The sequence below is a fragment of the Camellia sinensis genome, chromosome 6 (assembly GCF_055761805.1).
Source record: "Camellia sinensis isolate YWXY chromosome 6, ASM5576180v1, whole genome shotgun sequence".
NCBI lineage: Eukaryota > Viridiplantae > Streptophyta > Magnoliopsida > Ericales > Theaceae > Camellia > Camellia sinensis.
This window is the reverse complement of record NC_138966.1, coordinates 152,697,645-152,716,692: the sequence shown is the minus strand read 5'-3', so window position 1 is coordinate 152,716,692 and position 19,048 is coordinate 152,697,645. Positions and strand designations below refer to the sequence as shown.

The window sequence follows — 19,048 nt, the reverse complement described above, 5'->3', positions numbered from 1 at the left end:
TAATTTTACAAAAGTTGGGGTTTTATTCATAATAAACCTAGATGCATGTTTGGCATAGAAAAATAGAATGATTGTTGAATCATTGATGAAAATGGGACCTAAGGGTTGAAATGGTAATTATGGAAAATGGCCTAATTACATTGTTTAATTAATTGGGATAATTAATTGGTGAGAAATGAGGAAATGAAATGTTGATTGAATATCCATTTGTGCATTTATTTTCTGTTTTAGAAATAACTGCTTTGGGCTATCGGTGGAGGATAGTCGAGATTGTTGTAGACAATGCATGATGATTAGGTAAACGGAAACTAATCAATGGAATGTGTCATGGAACTTGACGGTTGATAGAATACATTAATTGTGTGTATTGTGTGATTGTATATAGAACCAATGTGTTTATATACGTTATGTGTAGAGGAGGAGATAGGGGATGTACTCCGCGGTTTAGGGGAAGATAGGGGATGTACCTCTAAACCGGATAGGTATTGGGAGGAGATAGGGGATGAACTCCGTAGACAGAGCTCATATGCTTGTCTAGAGAAGTGAAGATAGAGCTCATATGCTTATCTTTGTGAAGTGTGGATACAGCTTGTATGCTTATCTGTGGATATTGTTGATATACATATCTTTGTAGAGTGTGGATACAGCTTGTATGCTTATCTGTGGATATTGTTGATATACATATCTGTTGAGAATGTGGATATAGCTTTTATGCTTATCTGAATGTGAGATATAGTTTTTATACATATCTGTGGAAATGATGATAGAGCTAGCATGCTTATCTGTTGAAAAAGGGAAAATGAAAAGTAATTGGGACTTGTAAGTCGTTGACATAAATATGTAATTTATGTGATTGTATCAGTGTTGACCAACTATCAATTGCTAATGTTTTAGTCATTGTCCATGGTTGGTTTAGTGTATTTCTACTGGGCTGTGGCTCACCCTATATGGGAATATCATTTTCAGGTGCAGGAAGCATGCCACCTCCAAGGACATAGCTGGGAGGCCAGTGGCGGGCATAGTTTTGTCGTTTGACTTTTGATGTATTTCATGTAATTTCAAGCCAAGGGCTTAATGTGTAAACGAGTTAGAACTCTTTGTTGTAACCAAGTGTTAACTTGGAAAGCTGTAAGCCCGTAGGGCATTTTGTTTTGATGTTAACATGTAATACTTATGTAATGGAATTCTAATGAATGAAAGGAATGCAGTTAGTTTAAATGTAAATGCATGTCTTATCTGATGGGTTTATTGTTATTATTTTGAGGGCGTTACATGAGCTGGCTGATGGAGGCAGTTGGAGTCATGCATCAGCAATAGAAGAGACCAAAGATTGTATCGGAAATTCAAATGAAGAGGGCACATGTGTGGTAGACTTTTCATTACTAGCGGAAAGCCTACAGCAGAGGTATTGAAGCTCAGTTAGTGGGAAACATGCAGCAGAGAGTAAGGTGTAATCATGAAGCTCAAAAAGAAGTAGTGGCTCATATAGTAGATGGTCAAATTCTCACCCCAGGTTTTATCAAGAGTCTAAGTCAACCTCTAAAGGAAAGATCTGACATTTGTCTGGAGGTAGCCTTTGGCCATAACCCATCTCAACTACAACCTATTGATTTCGACAATTCTGAACTGCAGCCCATTAGGCCCTCTAATGTTGGACTTAATCTTCTATCTGTAAGGCCATTATGTGGGGCATTAGGGATGTGGAGTGACACTATCAGCCCATCAATTTTAGGCTCTATTAGTCACCGTTTAAAGAAAGGTAAGAGGAAAAGAATTAGAAGTGATGGAGTCAAACACCTTTTGCTAGCTGGTAGGTTCATTGTTTTTGCTAGAAGACTTAGGTAGAAGGAAGCAGACACAAGCAAAGGAACCATTAAAGGCTCGAAATGGTATTCTTAAGCAATCATTTTCTGGAAATGGTATTCTTCAAGAGGCCCATGCAACCTTGCAGATGGGGAAAAGTTTGGGTTTTGATTACAAGGACTGGAAACTGAGGTAATCAAAAAATTAGCACACATGAAGTAGAATGACAATGAGAGATTGGAAAGAGGGAAGGGTATTATGGAATAATCAGTTCCAAATGGGAGAGATCAGTGACATATATGTTCTTATGAAGACACTAAGTTGGAACATTAGAAGGGTATGAAGGCTTGAAAAGAGGACAAAGATCTAGAAACTTTTGCTAGAAAAGAATATTGACATGGCTTTGTTTTAAGAAACAAAAAAATCAGGCATAACTAGTTTGGAGGTGAAAAGTGTTTGGCCTAAGGATAGGTTGGAGTTCATGATTGTGGATGTTGAAGAGATGGTCGGCAGTCTACTCTGTGTCTGGGACCCTGAAGCCTTTCAGTTCTTAGAGTGTTGCAGCAACAGAAATTTTATCCTATTATCAGGTAAACTTTACAACTTATTTGACTGTGTAATTGTCAATATTTATGCTCCCAATGATGTCATAAAGAGAAGGAAATTCTGGGAGTCTCTATTAAATCTGAAAGATCTTTTCCCCAATCCCGGGTATCTTGAAGGTGACTTCAATGAGATCAGAAACACAGGGGAAAGAGTTAATAAATCAATAAGGGATAGGCGCATGAAAGAATTCAATGATTTCATAGATAGATGTGAGATGGTAGATCTACAAATGTTTGGAAAAAAATACACCTGGTGCAATGCTTTTGATGGAAATAAATGGAGTAAAATAGATAGGTTTCTTCTAAGCCCTGAGTGGCTGGTGAGAGTTAAGCTTAAACTATGGGGCCTACCTAGAATTGCATCTGATCACTGCCCTATTGTGCTCATGAAGGGTGACAGGGATTGGGGGCCTAAGCCTTTCAAGTTCTTGAATACTTGGCTGCTGTACTTGAATCTTACCTCTTTTGTGGAGCAAACATGGAGGGAATCACAGTTTTTTGGGTTAGCTGGTTTCATTCTGCAAAGAAAATTGCACACTCTTAAGTTGGCACTAAAAAAATTGAGTAAAGAGGTTTATGGTTGCATCCAAATTACAAGATACTGAAAATGAACTTCATGACCTTAATCTGAAAGCTAAATCTAGACCTTTGGAGAAGGAATAATTGAAGCTGCAAAGAGAGAAAAGAAATGATATGTGGATATTAAGTAGGAAGTTGGAATGGGAATAACTCCAAAAATCTAAGCTGGATTGGAATCCGAAGGGAGACAGGAACACAAGATTCTTTCATGTCATGGCTAGCAGCAGGCAAACTAGGAACACTCTCAACTCTATCACAGTGGGAGATGTGGTATTGGGGGAGCCAACTCAAGTTAAAATGAGGAGTGGACACACTTTTCAAATAATTTCACTGAAGATTGGCACAATAGACCAGTGCTTATTTGGGGTTTCAAGAGTGCAAGGCATAGTGAATCTTTCCACATTCTTGAAACAGAGTTCTCTGAAGAAGAAATATAAGTAGCAGTAATAGAATACAATGGGAACAAAGCTCCTAGACCAGATGGTTTCAATCTGATATTTTTTCAAAAATATTGGAGCGTGTTTAAGAAGGATGTGCTTAATTTTATGAAAGATTTCCATGTCAGTGGAAAATTAGTTTCAGGTTTGAATAGTACATTCATCACTCTGATTCCAAAGAAGGAGAAAGTTGTCACTCTAAGTGAGTTTAGGCCTATAAGCCTAGTTGGTTCTGTATACAAAATACTCTCTAAAGTTCTTCCATCCAGACTTAAAAAGGTCATGCACATGGTTATTGAAGACTCACAGTCAGCTTTTCTGGGAGGTAGGAATATACTTGATAGAGTGTTGATTGCCAAACAAGTTGTGGATGATATGTTTCAATCTAAGAAGTCAGGGTTGCTATTCAAAATAGACTTTGAAAAGGCATTTGACTCCATTAATTGGGATTTCCTCTTTTCAATGTTAGCAAATTTTAGGTTTGGTTCCAAATGGATTTCCTAGATTAAGAAATGTGTCTCTACTGCAAGGATTTCAATACTTGTTAATGGCTCACCAACCAAATAGTTTGGCCCTCAAAAAAGTCTTAGGCAAGGAGATCCCTTATCCCCATTCCTATTTAACTTGGTTGTAGAAGCACTAAATATTCTTCTTTAGAGAGCTATGGAGTTGAGACTGCTAAAAGGGGTAATTATTGGGAACAATTAAGTACAGCTCTCCCATCTTTAATTTGCAGATGACTTTTTTCTGTTTTGTGAAGTTGAGTTGACAGAAGTTCTAAGCTTGAAAAGGATCCTCAAGTGTTTTTAGGTAGCATCAGGTTTTAAAATCAACTACCATAACAGTGTGGTTTGTGAGATAGGTATCTTTGACTCTGTTCTTGATGAGTTTGCATCCCTGCTGAATTGCAAGACTTAAAGTTTACCACTTAAGTATCTAGGATTGCCTTTGGGTGCTAATCCAAGGAGAAAGAAGGTATGGAAACCAGTTATTGACAAATTCAAATTAAGGCTTGCTGGTTGGAAAAAGAGGTTTCTCTCTTTTGTAGGGACATTGACCTTGGTGAAATCAGTGTTGTCAAGTCTACTTGTGTTCTACTTGTCTGAAGAAATAGCTAAGGAGATAGATAAAATTCAAGCTACTTTTTTATGGGGTTGCTCAGATTTAAGAAGTAAAATCCATCTTGTGAAATGGTTAGAGGTAACAACAAGCATTAAACAAAGTGGGCTGGGCATTAGAAGAATTAAGGATGTGAATGTGTGCTTACTCCTTAAGTGGTGGAGGAGGTTTGCTTTTGACCACGATTCATTATGGAAGAGGGTCATTTGCAGCAAATACAATTTTCAAGGTGGGGTAAGGTTACCTAATCTCAGCTTAAGTACCAACTTCTCTAAAATCTGGGATGGCATTGTTGCTGCAGTTGAGCAGCAAGAGTCTCTTTTGTTGTATAATGTTAGTAACTTACAATTAAAAGTGGGTAATGGTTGTAGAATTAGGTTTTGGCATGATCAATAGTGTGGAGCTCCATGCCTTAAAGTTGAGTTTCCAAGGCTATTTCAATTGTCTAATGATAAGGAGAGATCACTTAAGGACTTTGTGGATATCTCAGGCTTCTCTGACAACTAGTTGCTCACCTTTAGGAGGTCTCTTTTTGAATGGGAAAAGGAGAGGCTACTCAGACTCTTTGGCATCTTAGCATCAGCACCTGCATTGAATCTGGAGGTCCATGACAGTGTAGTATGGTTAGCAGCAAAACCTGGGCAGTCCCTTATATCTGTTCTATGCAACCATACTAATTTTGTTTTTGGAGGCACTGTTAGCTCCAATAGTTTGGTTTGGCTCAAATATCTCCCACTCAAAGTGCAATTCTTTGGTTGGCTTGCATGGAATCATAGGGTTAAAACATCTGTGTTTTTGTTATGGATGGGTGTGCTGGATAGGTCTGTATCTACCTTATGTATTTTCTGCAAAGCACAACATGAAACAATTGAACATGTGCTAATCCATTGTCCTTTGGTGTGGAGGGTTTGGGTTGGGTTATTGCAGTGGTGAGGGGCTCTTTGGGTTGTTCCTGGTTCTGTAGAGGGACTGCTGCAATGGTGGGCAGGGTACACCTGCAAGAAAGATGAACGGAGAATTTGGCGTGCAATACCAATGGTCACTCTTTGGTCCGTATGGAAGCTCAGAAATGAGTGTCTCTTTCAAGATTTCCAACCAAAGATGCAGGAGTTGCAAGAGCTCATAATCACAAGGCTTGCAATTTGGCTAAAGGCCTCTTCCAAGGAGTTTTTATTCTCCATTAATGATTTCCTTTATAACATTTTAGGTGTGAGGTATTGTTTACTTTTGTGAGGTGTTTTAAGTTGTTATTGTATTGGTGTTGGTTCGGAGTTGGATTCTCTCTAACTCATTTTGGGGGCTTGGGGATGCATATGATTAGTCTTCCTTTGGGTGCCAATCTTGTTGGGATGCTTAGCTAAGACAATGATGCTCCTTCTTTCCAAGCTTTGTATGTTTTTATCTTTATTAATATATTTTCACTTGCTTGCCGCTCAAAAAAAAAAATGAATATAATAACTAGTAATTCATATATGTACATGTGCTTGCATTTTTCATTCCAATAGGTACATTTTTTATTGTATAATAACAAACAAATAACAATTTGATCCAAATACTAGTAAAGTCTAATGACACTAACGATTGATGTAAGATCTTATCACAATTATCACTAATGATTTGTTGCTAATGATTTGATTTCTCAGTCAAGGCAATGTGTTAATGCCGCCTATCACTGGAGTGCGTCCCTCTTATACTGTAGAAGGATTTGTCAACCCAATATGGAATTATGATACCCAACAAGTAAGAATCTTTCCTATTTAATTATTTTGAGAGATAAATTTAATTTGGTTAACATATTAGAGTTACTAAAATTATACTCTTATAGCCTAGCTAACCAATGAAAACTACAACTTATAGTTTCATCATATCAGGCTAAATCACTCCCACAAAATATACTTGATCAACAAACTCATCCAGGCTATGGAGGCAATCTGACAAACCAACATCAACATGATGGCCGTACTGGAAATTTCTCTCAAGCAAGGTTCTTCCTACCATATGTGCATGCTAATATTATATCACCATTATGTAAAATTTTTGTTACGTTTCAGTAACTGCTTATATTATTTTCTTGTGATTTCATTAGAGGAAATCAGTTAAGATGAACAATTACTTAATGGTCATTACAATAATAACACAAACACATGATGATGCTTATTAAATTTTATAATATTTGACATTTCGAACATCAAAATGCTTGTAACCAAATAACAATTTAAACTAGCAGATCATGAATATAATAACCCGTACTTCACTTATATACATGTGCATGCACTTGATCCAAATACTGGAAAAACCTAATGATGCCAACACTTGATGTAAGATCTTATCAAAATTATCACTAATGTTTTGGCAAATCATTATTTTTCAGTCAAGGTATTGTGTCAATGCCGCATATCACTGGATCGGTTCTCTCTTATGCTGCACAAGGCACCGTCAACCCAATTTCGAATTCGTATACCCAACAAGTACGACTCTTTCTTATTTAATTATTTTGAGGAATAAATTTTATTTGGTTATCGTGACTAGGTTTTCTATAATATTGATATGTAATTCACACTATCACCACTAAGGCTACTATTCTTCATAAATTGCAAGCATTATGCAATAATAATAGGATATGCATTACATTAACCAATGTTGTAACACATCTTTGTTTTGAAGGTTCAATGCTTGAAAGTTGTGATCTATCTATCCCATTTTCTTTACCTTTTTTCAATTATCAGAGTTATTTAACTAAGCTCCAACACAAAACAAGGCAATTATTTTTTGTTGTTGAAAATTGTTGCCAAAAAATAAGACAAAAAATGAGCAATTTTTTTAGAAACATCATAATAAAGTTCAATAGTCTTTAGTCTTTAGTTTCTTATCAAATATATTGCAATAATTAAAGGAATGGTTAATTATACCAACATCCTTAAGCTATTACAGAATATTATTTTACCTCCTTAAGTTCGAATCTAACATTTAGAACACAACTATAAAAATATGTACAAATATTCTCTTTTTAAGAGGGCAAAGCAATATTCAATAATAATTGAAAGAGTTGTTCGTATTATTAACCCTTGAAAAATTAATATGTTGACAACACCCGTACCGTTACAGAGCTTCCTCATTGACATTGTGATATGTAAGTGATTATTTTTTGTCCTAATTGTGATTAAATACAGAGTAAGAGTGACAATGATCCGTCAAAATCTCATCCATTTGCATCAAGCACACAAGTACCTATGGATTCTTTTCTAAAAAATGATGATCTGTCGAGATGGAATGCATTTGAATCAACAACACAAAGAGTACCTGTGAATCCTTTTCTAGACACTGATGATCTATTGGAATGGGATCCATCAGAATCAGGCCCAAGACAAGTAACTAGGAGTCCTTCCCCGGACACTAATAATCTCCCTAAATGGAATCCATCAGAATCAGGCCAAGGACAAGTAACTAGGAATCCTTCTCTGGACATTGATGATCTGCTTGAATGGAACCCATCAGAATTGTCTCTAGACACTCATGATCTTCTAGAATGGAATCCAACTGATTATCTGCTAATGACTTCTTCTCTCGATGATCTACCAGAAAGGAATTCATGTGAATTAGACCAACAACAATTATCTGTGAACGTTTCTTCATCTCAAGGAAATCAAAACCAGAACTTGAATGCTTTTGGTCAGCAAAACCTTACGAGAGGGTATTATTATGGAATTGTTTATTTATTTTTTATTTTCATGGTATCAACTCTCTAAGCATGTTTTGCAAGTGATGGTTGATGAAAAAAAATCTCTCTTTTGTTTCAGGCCAATTGTAAATGCTCTTTATAATCCTGAATATGCAAAGCATGGCAAACCTGTGGATCCTCATCTTCGGCTATTCCTGGAGCTACGCGACAAAGGTAAAATTCTTTCCAATACAAATATCCTTTTAACCTTTTCAATGACCTCAAAATAACATTTTTTTTTTTGATAAATTACATTGTTGGTCCCCTAATTTGAGCAAAGTTTCACTTTAATTTTCATTGTTTCAATTTAAATAATTTAAATCTATACTTTCAATTTTCTTGCAACGTGATCCTTTGTCACTTACCGTTACACTAATGGTCTAGCTTCTTTTGACTTCAACTTTAATCCCTCTAGTTTCATGACGAAGGAACAACATTGAAGAAAACTGAAAGTATGAGATTCAAGTTCAAAACTTAAACTACATATACTTTTTATTTTTACACACACGATTATGTTATTGGTTGTTCGTAATTTTATTATTTATTAGGGTCTTATGAGGTTCTAAACTTCATGATAGCAGGTAGAAATGGTGGTAACCATTGAACTTGTTGAGAATGACTGGATCGATGCTGTACGTACAGTGTATAACTTTTCTATAGTGTCATCCTTTATGCTGTGTTTGGTTGAGGGATTTAGAGAGGGATTTGGAAAGGGAAAGGGAAAAGATGTGTGAAACTAGGTGAAATATAGGTATATTTTATTTACATTTCACCTACCTTTTCCATTTTCCTTTCCAAATCCTTCCCCAAATCCTCCAACCAAACACAACATTAATGAATTTCTTTTATTTGGTTGCAAAATGAAGGCTGTTTGTTATGAGAATTCCTCACCAACTGCATTATGGGAATCTCCTATGGTTTGTTTGTTTTCCTTTCCAGCAATTTTCAATCATACATTTCAAATATTGGGTTTTACTATGGATTTCAAAAATTTATCAGTTTATTTATTTGTGGTTAGAACAAAGTATGAAGACTTCGAATTCTATGAATGGTAGTTATTAGACCATGAAACTCATGACCTATATAACTACTTTACGTTGTGACTTTTAGACAACTCTGAAATTTATTATTCTTTGTGATGTTAACTTCTGAAATTATTGTCTGTCTTGATAATATAAATAGTATAGTTATATCTCTATAAAAGTTTTATTTTTTAGATGAACTAACAGACAGTTATTCAATAAAGTATTAGAGAATACGAAAAATTAAAATATGTGTTTATACCTCACCCATACATGATAATTAAAATACTTATACGAGTTTAGCCCACATATAAAAAAGAGTCTGGTCTCAAGTGATTGTGAATCTAGAGAACAAGAACTAATATCATTAAAGACAAAAAAAAAAAAAAAAAAAAAAAAAGTGAGCAAGACAATCACAAACAAAGACCTTTAATAGGCTGCCATGGAGAATTTAGAAAGACCATCCAACACGAAACAAGAATCTCAACCAAAATCACTAAGTAAGGATCGATCAAAGAGGATTATCAAGTGATCATTGTTTTAGGAAAAAAAGAGTGACCCTTTCATCCCAACACAAGACAAGGATCTCGACCCAAATCACCTATTTCTCCTTTTTCCTGGGTTGAAAGCGTCAAGAAAAAAGGACCTCCATCAAGATCACCAACCAAGCTCTAACTAAAAAAATAAGAGAGCCAAAGCTAAACAAGAGGGCCATACAAATAACTGAAGAACCGAGCAAACTCCGAAAGAACTGAACGAGCTCTCAACCAAATGAAACAAAACAAATTGTTGATAAAACGGATTCTAATCAAATTCTGTTATCAAGCACACTTTAGAACTAGAGCAAATTTCAAAACTTTCACAAAGTAAAAAATTTTAATTACTAGTTATAATAGCAAAGCTACTATCAGAATCCAATGCAAACGGCATACTGAAAACGCCACACTAACTAAACAGTCTTCAAAGCCTGCCATAACTTAACCCAGTCTCTAGCATAGTTCTAAATCGCGGTATCAGGTAACGTAACGGTATCGATCACAGAGTATCGGTATTGGTGGTATCGGCCAGTACGAATCGGGAATCGAGTATCGCGACCTTGAAATTTTAAAAATCATTAGTAATCTCACTACAACTGAATTTTATGCATTTTTTTTTTACTCTTTTAGCCTTAATTTGTTACATTTTAATCAAAATTTTGATATGTAGGAGCACTTTTGACTCATTTTCAACTAAATGATATATATTTATTTTAGTCACAAGCTTTTTTTTTGACATATGTTAAACTTTTAATAAAAAAATTGATTTGATTATTTATTTTTCTTGTACTGAGGAAAAAAATAAAAAAAAATATATTAATATAAATAGAGGTGTAAGTGTATAAATAAATAGAAAAAAAAAATCTCTAAACATTTACAATCTACAAATCTATCATAAGCACACGCACCTCCAAGTATTTAAGTACCTCTTCCTTCCTATCCATTTCAATCTCAGACTCCCAACCCAATGCACCTCCATGTACCTAATTACCTCTCTCTTCTTATCCATTCCAACCTCAGACACCCATACCATAATACAAGACTGCAAGACGCTGACTGGAAGCAAGACACATATACCACCTATCCCCTCTCTCTCTGTGTAAAAATGCTGACCGGAAGCTACAGAATCCGGCCAACCCAGACAAGCATTTCAGCTTAAGATCGACAAAAAAAAAAAAAAGGACCAGAAACAGAGCACAACAACAACAAAAAAACAGAGCACAACAACAGCACAAATTACAACTTGCAAATTGCAACAACTCAGGGAGAAGCCTTCTTTGAAGAAGCTTGAAGGTTGCTGAAGTGAACTCCATAGCCCAAAGAAGCTTACATCTATGGAGCCATGCCACAAAGAAGTTTGATTGTGAAATGTAAATTGCAAATCTGTAACAAAAACAAATCTATATTGGACTGTATCATCCCATGTATCGGATTCGGGCCGCTACGTACCGCGACTCGGACGGTATGGCTGTGAATTTCATTCTCACCGGTATCTCGGTCCATATCCGAATCGGTGTTATAATTTTCTGGTACGAATCGGCGGGTACATACCGGCCGATATTTAGAACTATGGTCTCTAAACAATCTATCTCCACCAAGGAAAATTATTAGGTACTCTCTAAGTACCACGTGACCATATTGCTTCATTAATTATTATTTATTATGTTCTTTTATATTTCTTAATCACCCATAAATAATTAATGCTTTATCTTTTTCACCAATCATACTACCATAAAACACCATATGACCGTATCCTGGACTACCCAATAATCACTTTTCTATCAATTTCGAAACATGTGCAACTTCTGAAATCTAATTTGCCAAAGGAAAAATACTTGGATGATAGCTAGAAACAAAATATCGAAAATCAAAACTTACCTTCCAAATAGACAAAACTTGGAATCAACAATGTTCAAGTTTCTCACCCACCAACATTAAATTTTTTTTTTAATTTTTAATTTCATTCTTCTTCCTTTTTAACTTGTCTATTTTTTTTCAAATATTTAGACAAAATCCACTTAATTTAAATCACGGAAGCCTCATTCGCCCATAATATCTAATAGCCTCATCATGGGAGCTTGTACTAAAATTTATTATAATTCACTCTTGTACAGATTAAACAAATCAGGCACATGTTTGTTTTGTAACTACTCGATATATAATTGAAATTCATCTCTAAATTGTAAATTCTCACGATTTTCACAATTGATGTTGTCTCAACCCAATTTTGACTTCGCCTACTTACAATTAGAAAAATATACAAAAAATAAATTCTTTTCATATCAAGATTTTTAAAGGGTGAAAAGTTGACACTAAGATAACATTTTTCTGAAATTTCTAAAACTTCTTGTTTAACTCGGGCAGTTCCAATTGCTGGACTATTAGCTCAAAGAATTGTATTTCGGACATTTGTTCCGATCATAAGGGCATTTATTTATAAATTTCTATTCATTTACTTATGTTCTACTTAATCTAAATTATATTTTTTACGTTCCAATAAGTTCCATAGATAACATAGTTACCAAAATACCTTTATAATAATATTGTGAAGCGCATTAATGTTTGTATTGACATTGTGAATATTCACACTATCAAATTTATTTAATGTGAATGTTCACATCACCAAATTGCTAAGGGTTTAAAAAATATTTCTAAGAGTAAAATTATCTATAAAATACCTTAAATATGAAAATTAAGATTTAGTGGATCAAATGTCCAAAATAATAGGATTTGTTAAAATATAAGAATATCTTAATAGATTCCCCATAATAAAAATAAGGCAAATTTTTTTAAAAAAAACAATCTACAGTAATTCATGTAACAAAATAAATCCCTACAGTTTAATTCATGTAATAAAATAAATCCTAAACTTTTAATTTCTTCAAATAAAATCTTAATATTTTAATTAAATATCAATTAAGTCCTCCTCTATTGCCGGCTATGGAATTAATGGGAAACAATTAGTTTGCGTTTGGTTCTCTTTTGGAGCCAGGATTCCAATCAAAAAAATTTAAAACTCTTTTTAATACTCACAACCAAACCCACAACTCAAAACTATTCAAAACTCAATTAAAAAATTATTTTTAAAATTTATATCCAAACAAATAATGTAAAACACTTTTTAAAACTTAAAACCAAACTCTTTTCAAAACTTCTATTTAAAAAAAGTTCAATTTTTTTATTTTGTTTTTTAAAATTATTTTTAGAATCATGATTTGAGTGTGGAGTCGTGTTTTGAAAAGGAAAAATTTGTTTAGTTATGAGTTTGGAAAAAAAAAAAATTGAGTTATATTTTGAGTTTTAAGTTGTATTTTGAAAATTTTTTGATTTATTTTTTTAAAATATTTAAAAAAATTTCTTAATTTTATTTTTTTAGGGTAAATATTTTATATTTTAAATATTTATTTATTTATTTTAATGTGCGCTATATTTCATACATTTGTATGCTGTATTTTTTTAAAATATTTAAAATATATATTTTAAATATTAAAAAAAATTATTTTTATTTTTATTTTAAATATATAATTTTTATAAAAATTATTTTAAAAATTATTTTTATCTCAACTCGGTCTAGGTCTTTGGTGGCTTTCTCATTTGGGAGTCGCCCGACATCGTCGAGGCTGTCTCGATCCGCCCCCTCAATGGAATTAACTTGCAACTCCTTTGGCGTCTTTCCGGAAAGGAGATAACATGCCTATGCCGATTGTTGGGAATCACGGATTTGCTCAATGCCGTGTTCTGTCAGGAAGCGCAGCAGCTGATGATAGGTGCTTGGAACGGTGCGCATTGTATTCAACCAAGTTCGCCCCATGATGAGATTATACGGCGAAGGAAGCTTGACGACCAAGAATTCCACATTCACTGTTCGGGAGCCCGCTCGAACGGGTAGTGTGATTTTCTCCAACGGATACTTTGGATTTGCGTTGAAGCCGAATAGTGGATAAGGAGTCGGGGACAGGTCTGATTCGTTGAAGCCGAGTTTGATGAAGGTCTTGTAATACATAACCTCCGAAGTACTCCCCTGGTCTATGAGAACGTGCTCAACGGTAAATCGATTTACGCGTAATTCAATGACCAGTGGATCAATGTGGGGGACTGTTATGTCGATAAGATCAGAATCATCGAAGGTAATACTTGGAGCTTCACGTGGCCTTTTTGCTGAAGTTAGTTGCTTTTGGGGTACTGGATGTGACTGAATTGCATGCACGGTTGGAGGCTTTGGCAAGCTGTATATCATATGAATGACGCCGGGCGGGGGCGAATCCTGTCGCAGTGCAACTGTTTTGGTTGCGCTCTTTCGGACATGTTGCTGGAGCCGACCATCTTGCATCAACTCCTCAAGGTGGTCTTTCAAAGCATAGCAACTGTCGGTGTCATGACCGTGATCGTTTTGATATTCACACCGCCTATCCCGTCTTCTCGTATCGGGAGGTCCCACCAGTTTGGACGGCCATTTGAAGGACAGAAGGTGTTGAACTTTGGACATGACTGAGCTGATTGGTCCACCCCTCTTTCTGGGCTTCGGGGATAATGAGTCAGAGTCGCTATCAGCGTCTTGCTGCCAGGCTCGAGGTTGTCGGCCACCTGCTTTCAGAGGTCGTTCCGGATCATGGCGCACGGCTTGTTTGGACTTTGCTACTTCCAAGGCCAAATCCTGACGGAGACGCTCGTTTTCAACGATCATGTTCTCCAACCTTTGCTCGTTTTGCTTTGCATGTTCCATGATCGCTTGCATTGCCTCATGCTCTAGAGTCGAATGTGAGGCGAAGTGCAAAGCTCGTCTTGCTGGGATAATCTCCGGTCCATGCATGTTTGTTGGAGTGAAATCGTCTATCTGCGGGGTTTCATCAGTGATTATTGGAGGGCCTTCCGTCACGCCCGCCATGGATATGCTTGTGTATTCCCACAGACGGCGCCAATTGTGGAGAAGTGGTTTGGAAATACTCTTCTGATCCTGGGAGACGCTCGTGATCCGCTGATAGTCACCTGAAAAGGAATAAACACTCCGGTCGGGGGTGCCAGAATTAGCACTCCGACGGACGAATCAGTCTCAACACTCAAGATTACTTATATTCTAAATTAAGCACAACAATTCTCACATACCTTTCTTAGTCTGTTTTTCCTTTATTTATACTCGTTTCCTGGGCCTCGAGGCCAGGTCCACTTTTCACTCATTATCCTTTTATTTACTTGGCTCCATAGTTCAGTATCTACTCGGCTTATCTATTTTATTCGGCTTCCTGATCGTGCAGGAAAGAGCCGAGTAATATCTGTCTTCTAGAGTACGTTCCGGCCCCCACATAGATAATTCTGTGTTCGAGAAGAAATTACCAATATCATGAAAATATAAAATTTGTTGATTGCATTTAGAAAAAAAAGTTTTCATTTTTGTGACGATGATGATAATTTGGAGTGAACATTTCAATTTTCGTAAATTCCAATAATAAATCATCGTAGATTAAGTCCCCTTTGATAATAGTGATTGAGACTCCCCTTATTGGGAGCATCCTGCTGTCAATGGGAGACGTTCTCGTATCCTGTTGCCATGAGGAGCATAGCTTTTGCCGTTACCTCTTCGGATAGGCCATGAGAAATACATTCACCTACATGTCAAACATGTATGAATAAATGATACTAGAGTTGTTATTGCTGTTGTATAAAGTTGTCATGTTCCTGAAATTAGAGTTTTGGGGGGGGGGGGGGGGGAAAGAGATGCGTTTAGATTTTGGTTTCTGATCATCAATTTTCAACATGCTAGGAGATGCACTAAACAGACCTGAAGACTCCCCTTAAAATTTGGAGTTCCCTTGTCTTGAAGAGACTAGGGAAATGGTGTAAATTGTGAAATGCTGACTCTCTCTTTGTATTTCAGGACAAATGATAAAAGGATGGGATGAAGGTATCAAATCTATGAAGAAAGGTGAACAAGCCATCTTCACGATACCTCCCGAGCTGGCTTATGGCGAGTCTGGATCCCCACCAACTATTCCTCCTAATGCAACCCTTCAATTTGATGTTGAGTTGCTATCTTGGACTAGTGTCAAGGACATCTGCAAGGATGGAGGGATAATTAAGAAGATACTCAACGAAGGAGAGCAGTGGCAGAACCCCAAAGATCTGGATGAAGTATTTGGTATATGTTCTATCTATTTTTTTTTTTTTTTTTTTTTTTTGTATCTTGTTTAACTAGATAACATTGAATTATTGACATCTTGTGCAACCTCATGTTCATTCTTGCAGTTAAGTATGAAGCTCGGCTTGAGGATGGAACACTTGTGTCAAAATCTGATGGGGTGGAATTCACTGTTGGAAATGGTTTGTATTGTTGAAATTAGTTTTAATATCGTTTTTCTTTTATCTTCTTGGTTTATAGGTTATTTTCAAGTATTTCTTGACATGGTGATCCTTTGTGCAGGGTATTTCTGTCCTGCCCTGTCAAAAGCTGTGAAAACAATGAAAAAGGGTGAAATGGTCCATCTGACAGTGAAGCCACAATGTAAGTTCACTTAAAGTATCGCTTGAACCTCTGCTATGATAAGTAGTATGGCGTTAAATTTTCATAAATTTTTGTAAATTGCCACAGATGCATTTGGGGAGAAGGGCAGACCAACAATTGGTGAGGAATGTGCCGTGCCACCAAATGCCACTCTTCAGATAAATCTTGAATTGGTTTCATGGAAAGTTGTTTCAGAAATTACCAATGATAAGAAGGTTTCAAAGAAAATATTGAAGGAAGGAGAGGGATACGAGCGTCCAAATGATGGAGCAGTTGTTCAAGGTAACTAATCTATGTGGACAAAAAACATAGTAAAATAATTTATTATTTACTTCATGTTAGAGATTGGGCAGTCCTATAATTTTATATTCTACCTTTCTGTTGTGGGACAGTAAAATTGATTGGGAAGCTGCAAGACGAGACTGTCTTTCTGAAGAAGGGACATGATGAGGAGCCATTTGAATTCAAAATAGATGAAGGTAATTAGCAGAATCTTGGCTATATTAGCATTTTTTTTGAAGATTTTTGAGTTTCTTGTTTTCTAAATCATTCTAAGCTTGACTTGGGATTGAATTTTGAACATAACAAGTTATTGATGGACTTGATAAACCTATCAAAACAATGAAGAAGGGAGAGATTGCGCTTGTAACAATTCATCCAGATTATGCTTTTGGTTCATCCGCATCACACCATGAATTAGCTGTTATACCTGCCAATTCCACTGTGTATTACGAGATCGAGATGGTCTCCTTTGTGAAGGTTAGTGTGAAATTAAATACTTCCCCTATCTGATTTGTTTTTTATGTGGATTGAGTGGGACTAACACTAGTGCATAAAAAACTTGCAACTATAGGAAAAAGAATCTTGGGAAATGAGTACACAGGAGAAGGTTGAAGCTGCTGGAAAGAAGAAAGAAGAAAGAAGAAGGGAATGCATTGTTCAAGGGTGGCAAATACGAGAGAGCCTCAAAGAGATATGAAAAGGTGTTATTTTGTGGTTAATTAAATACTTCCTGATAACCCTTTTTTTTCCCTTCTGAGCCACAGGCTGTGAAATTCGTTGAATATGACTCCACATATAGTGATGACGAGAAGCAACAGGCAAAGGTGCTCAAAGTTCCTTGCAATTTGAACAATGCCGCTTGTAAGTTGAAACTAAAAGACTACAAGCAAGCGGAGAAGCTCTGCACTAAGGTCTTGGAAATTGACGGTAGGAATGTGAAAGCACTTTACAGGAGGGCACAGGCATACATCCAACTTGTTGATTTGGATTTGGCAGAAATAGATATAAAGAAAGCACTTGAAATTTGCCCACCTAGGAACTAAATCCAGATCAACTATCAGGTTTTTTTTGTTTATTTAAATATATATTTATGTTTTGGAGATGATATATTGGGGTATGTGTTGTAGGGATGTGAAACTTGAGTACAAGATTTTGAAGCAGAAAGTAAAGGAGTACAACAAGAAGGATGCCCAATTCTATGGCAACATGTTTGCAAAGATGAAGCAAATTAACACAACTGTAAGCATTGTGAGTTTAAAGAGCTTCTGTTGTTGCTCTTTTACTGATTCACATGTTTTAAAATGCAGAATGCAGCAGCAAAGCAGGGAGCAGTGCCCATGACCATAGATAGCAAGGCATAATAATGATGTAGCTGGTGTCTAGTTAAAGTGTCCTAAAATGGTTGCTCTCTCTCATATGTGGTGAAAATATAGAAGTGAAGTGTCTGTGTATAAAGTATAGAGTTGTCGCTTGATTTCTACTATGTAGAAGGATGGTTGTGTGTCAAATTTCTTTAGGATACTAATTGCTTTGAGCTAGTCAATCAATTACTGGGTCATGGATGAAATCTGTTATAAAATAACTGAATTGAGTCAAATTTAAAGGTGGGATGTATGGTACACTTTTTACTATCTATGAATTTGATTTGATTTAAGTTAATGTGTTTCTTTGTTGAAAATTTGATTTTTTAATTTAATTATTTATTAGATGAGGTTGAGAATATAACTTATGATACCTCGAGAGCGTAATATTTATAAGATTTGATTAAAATAGGGTCAACCAGTAAATGAGAAAGTTGCATCAAAATACCCAAATTTACTATTGTTCACATGATTACCAAAAAGAATAAAAGATACTAGTCAAAAACACTGTCAATAATTCCTTGCAACAACAATTCCAATTATTCAATATTCACTGCAAATACTATTCGAACATCATGCCGACCATCAGACCATGTGATAGCTCCAAACTTGTAACCCCTTGAAGCTTCTTCTTTGCCTTGAAACGAGATTTTAAATGATGCTCTTGTTGAAGCCGCTTTGGCGAAATCAATATTTTTCGGAGACACCTTTACTACCAAACATGGTGGAGCATTGATGGAGGAAACATAGGTGGAATTTGGAGATCCTACATTGGTTATGGTTCTTTCAACAATTTTGAACCCTTGAAGTCTATTGAGTTTGCCTATGGAAATCTATGGGTAATTAATGTTGGAGATTAGATCCTGGTTAGAGTCTTTTGGACAGCTAAAGTTTGTCTTTGAGATTAATCTTATCATTTTCTGTGAAATTCCATAATAACAGAGAAAATTTAAGTAATCTTTTAAGGTGGTTTCGAACACTAAGCCAGGATTAAGAGCTTTGATTGGGTTTATTTCTCCAACGCCCATTTCAAGTGGATTTGCAATCTGATTCGAGCTATTTGTCTAAGGTCTTCCAATGTTATTGGACA

The 19,048-nt window shown here is 35.7% G+C and overlaps 1 protein-coding gene across 1 annotated transcript; it reads left to right on the top strand.

The window, feature by feature from the left end:
* Positions 1-15,683: 15,683 nt before the first annotated feature.
* Positions 15,684-18,316, top strand: LOC114264264 (peptidyl-prolyl cis-trans isomerase FKBP62). The gene is given in 11 exon segments (XM_082875119.1): positions 15,684-15,952; positions 16,060-16,134; positions 16,235-16,315; positions 16,403-16,597; positions 16,708-16,794; positions 16,899-17,074; positions 17,169-17,225; positions 17,227-17,298; positions 17,362-17,632; positions 17,721-17,836; positions 17,905-18,316. Coding segments are annotated over 11 exon segments (1,440 nt in total). The 5' UTR covers positions 15,684-15,696; the 3' UTR covers positions 17,959-18,316.
* The last annotated feature ends 732 nt before the right edge of the window (positions 18,317-19,048 follow it).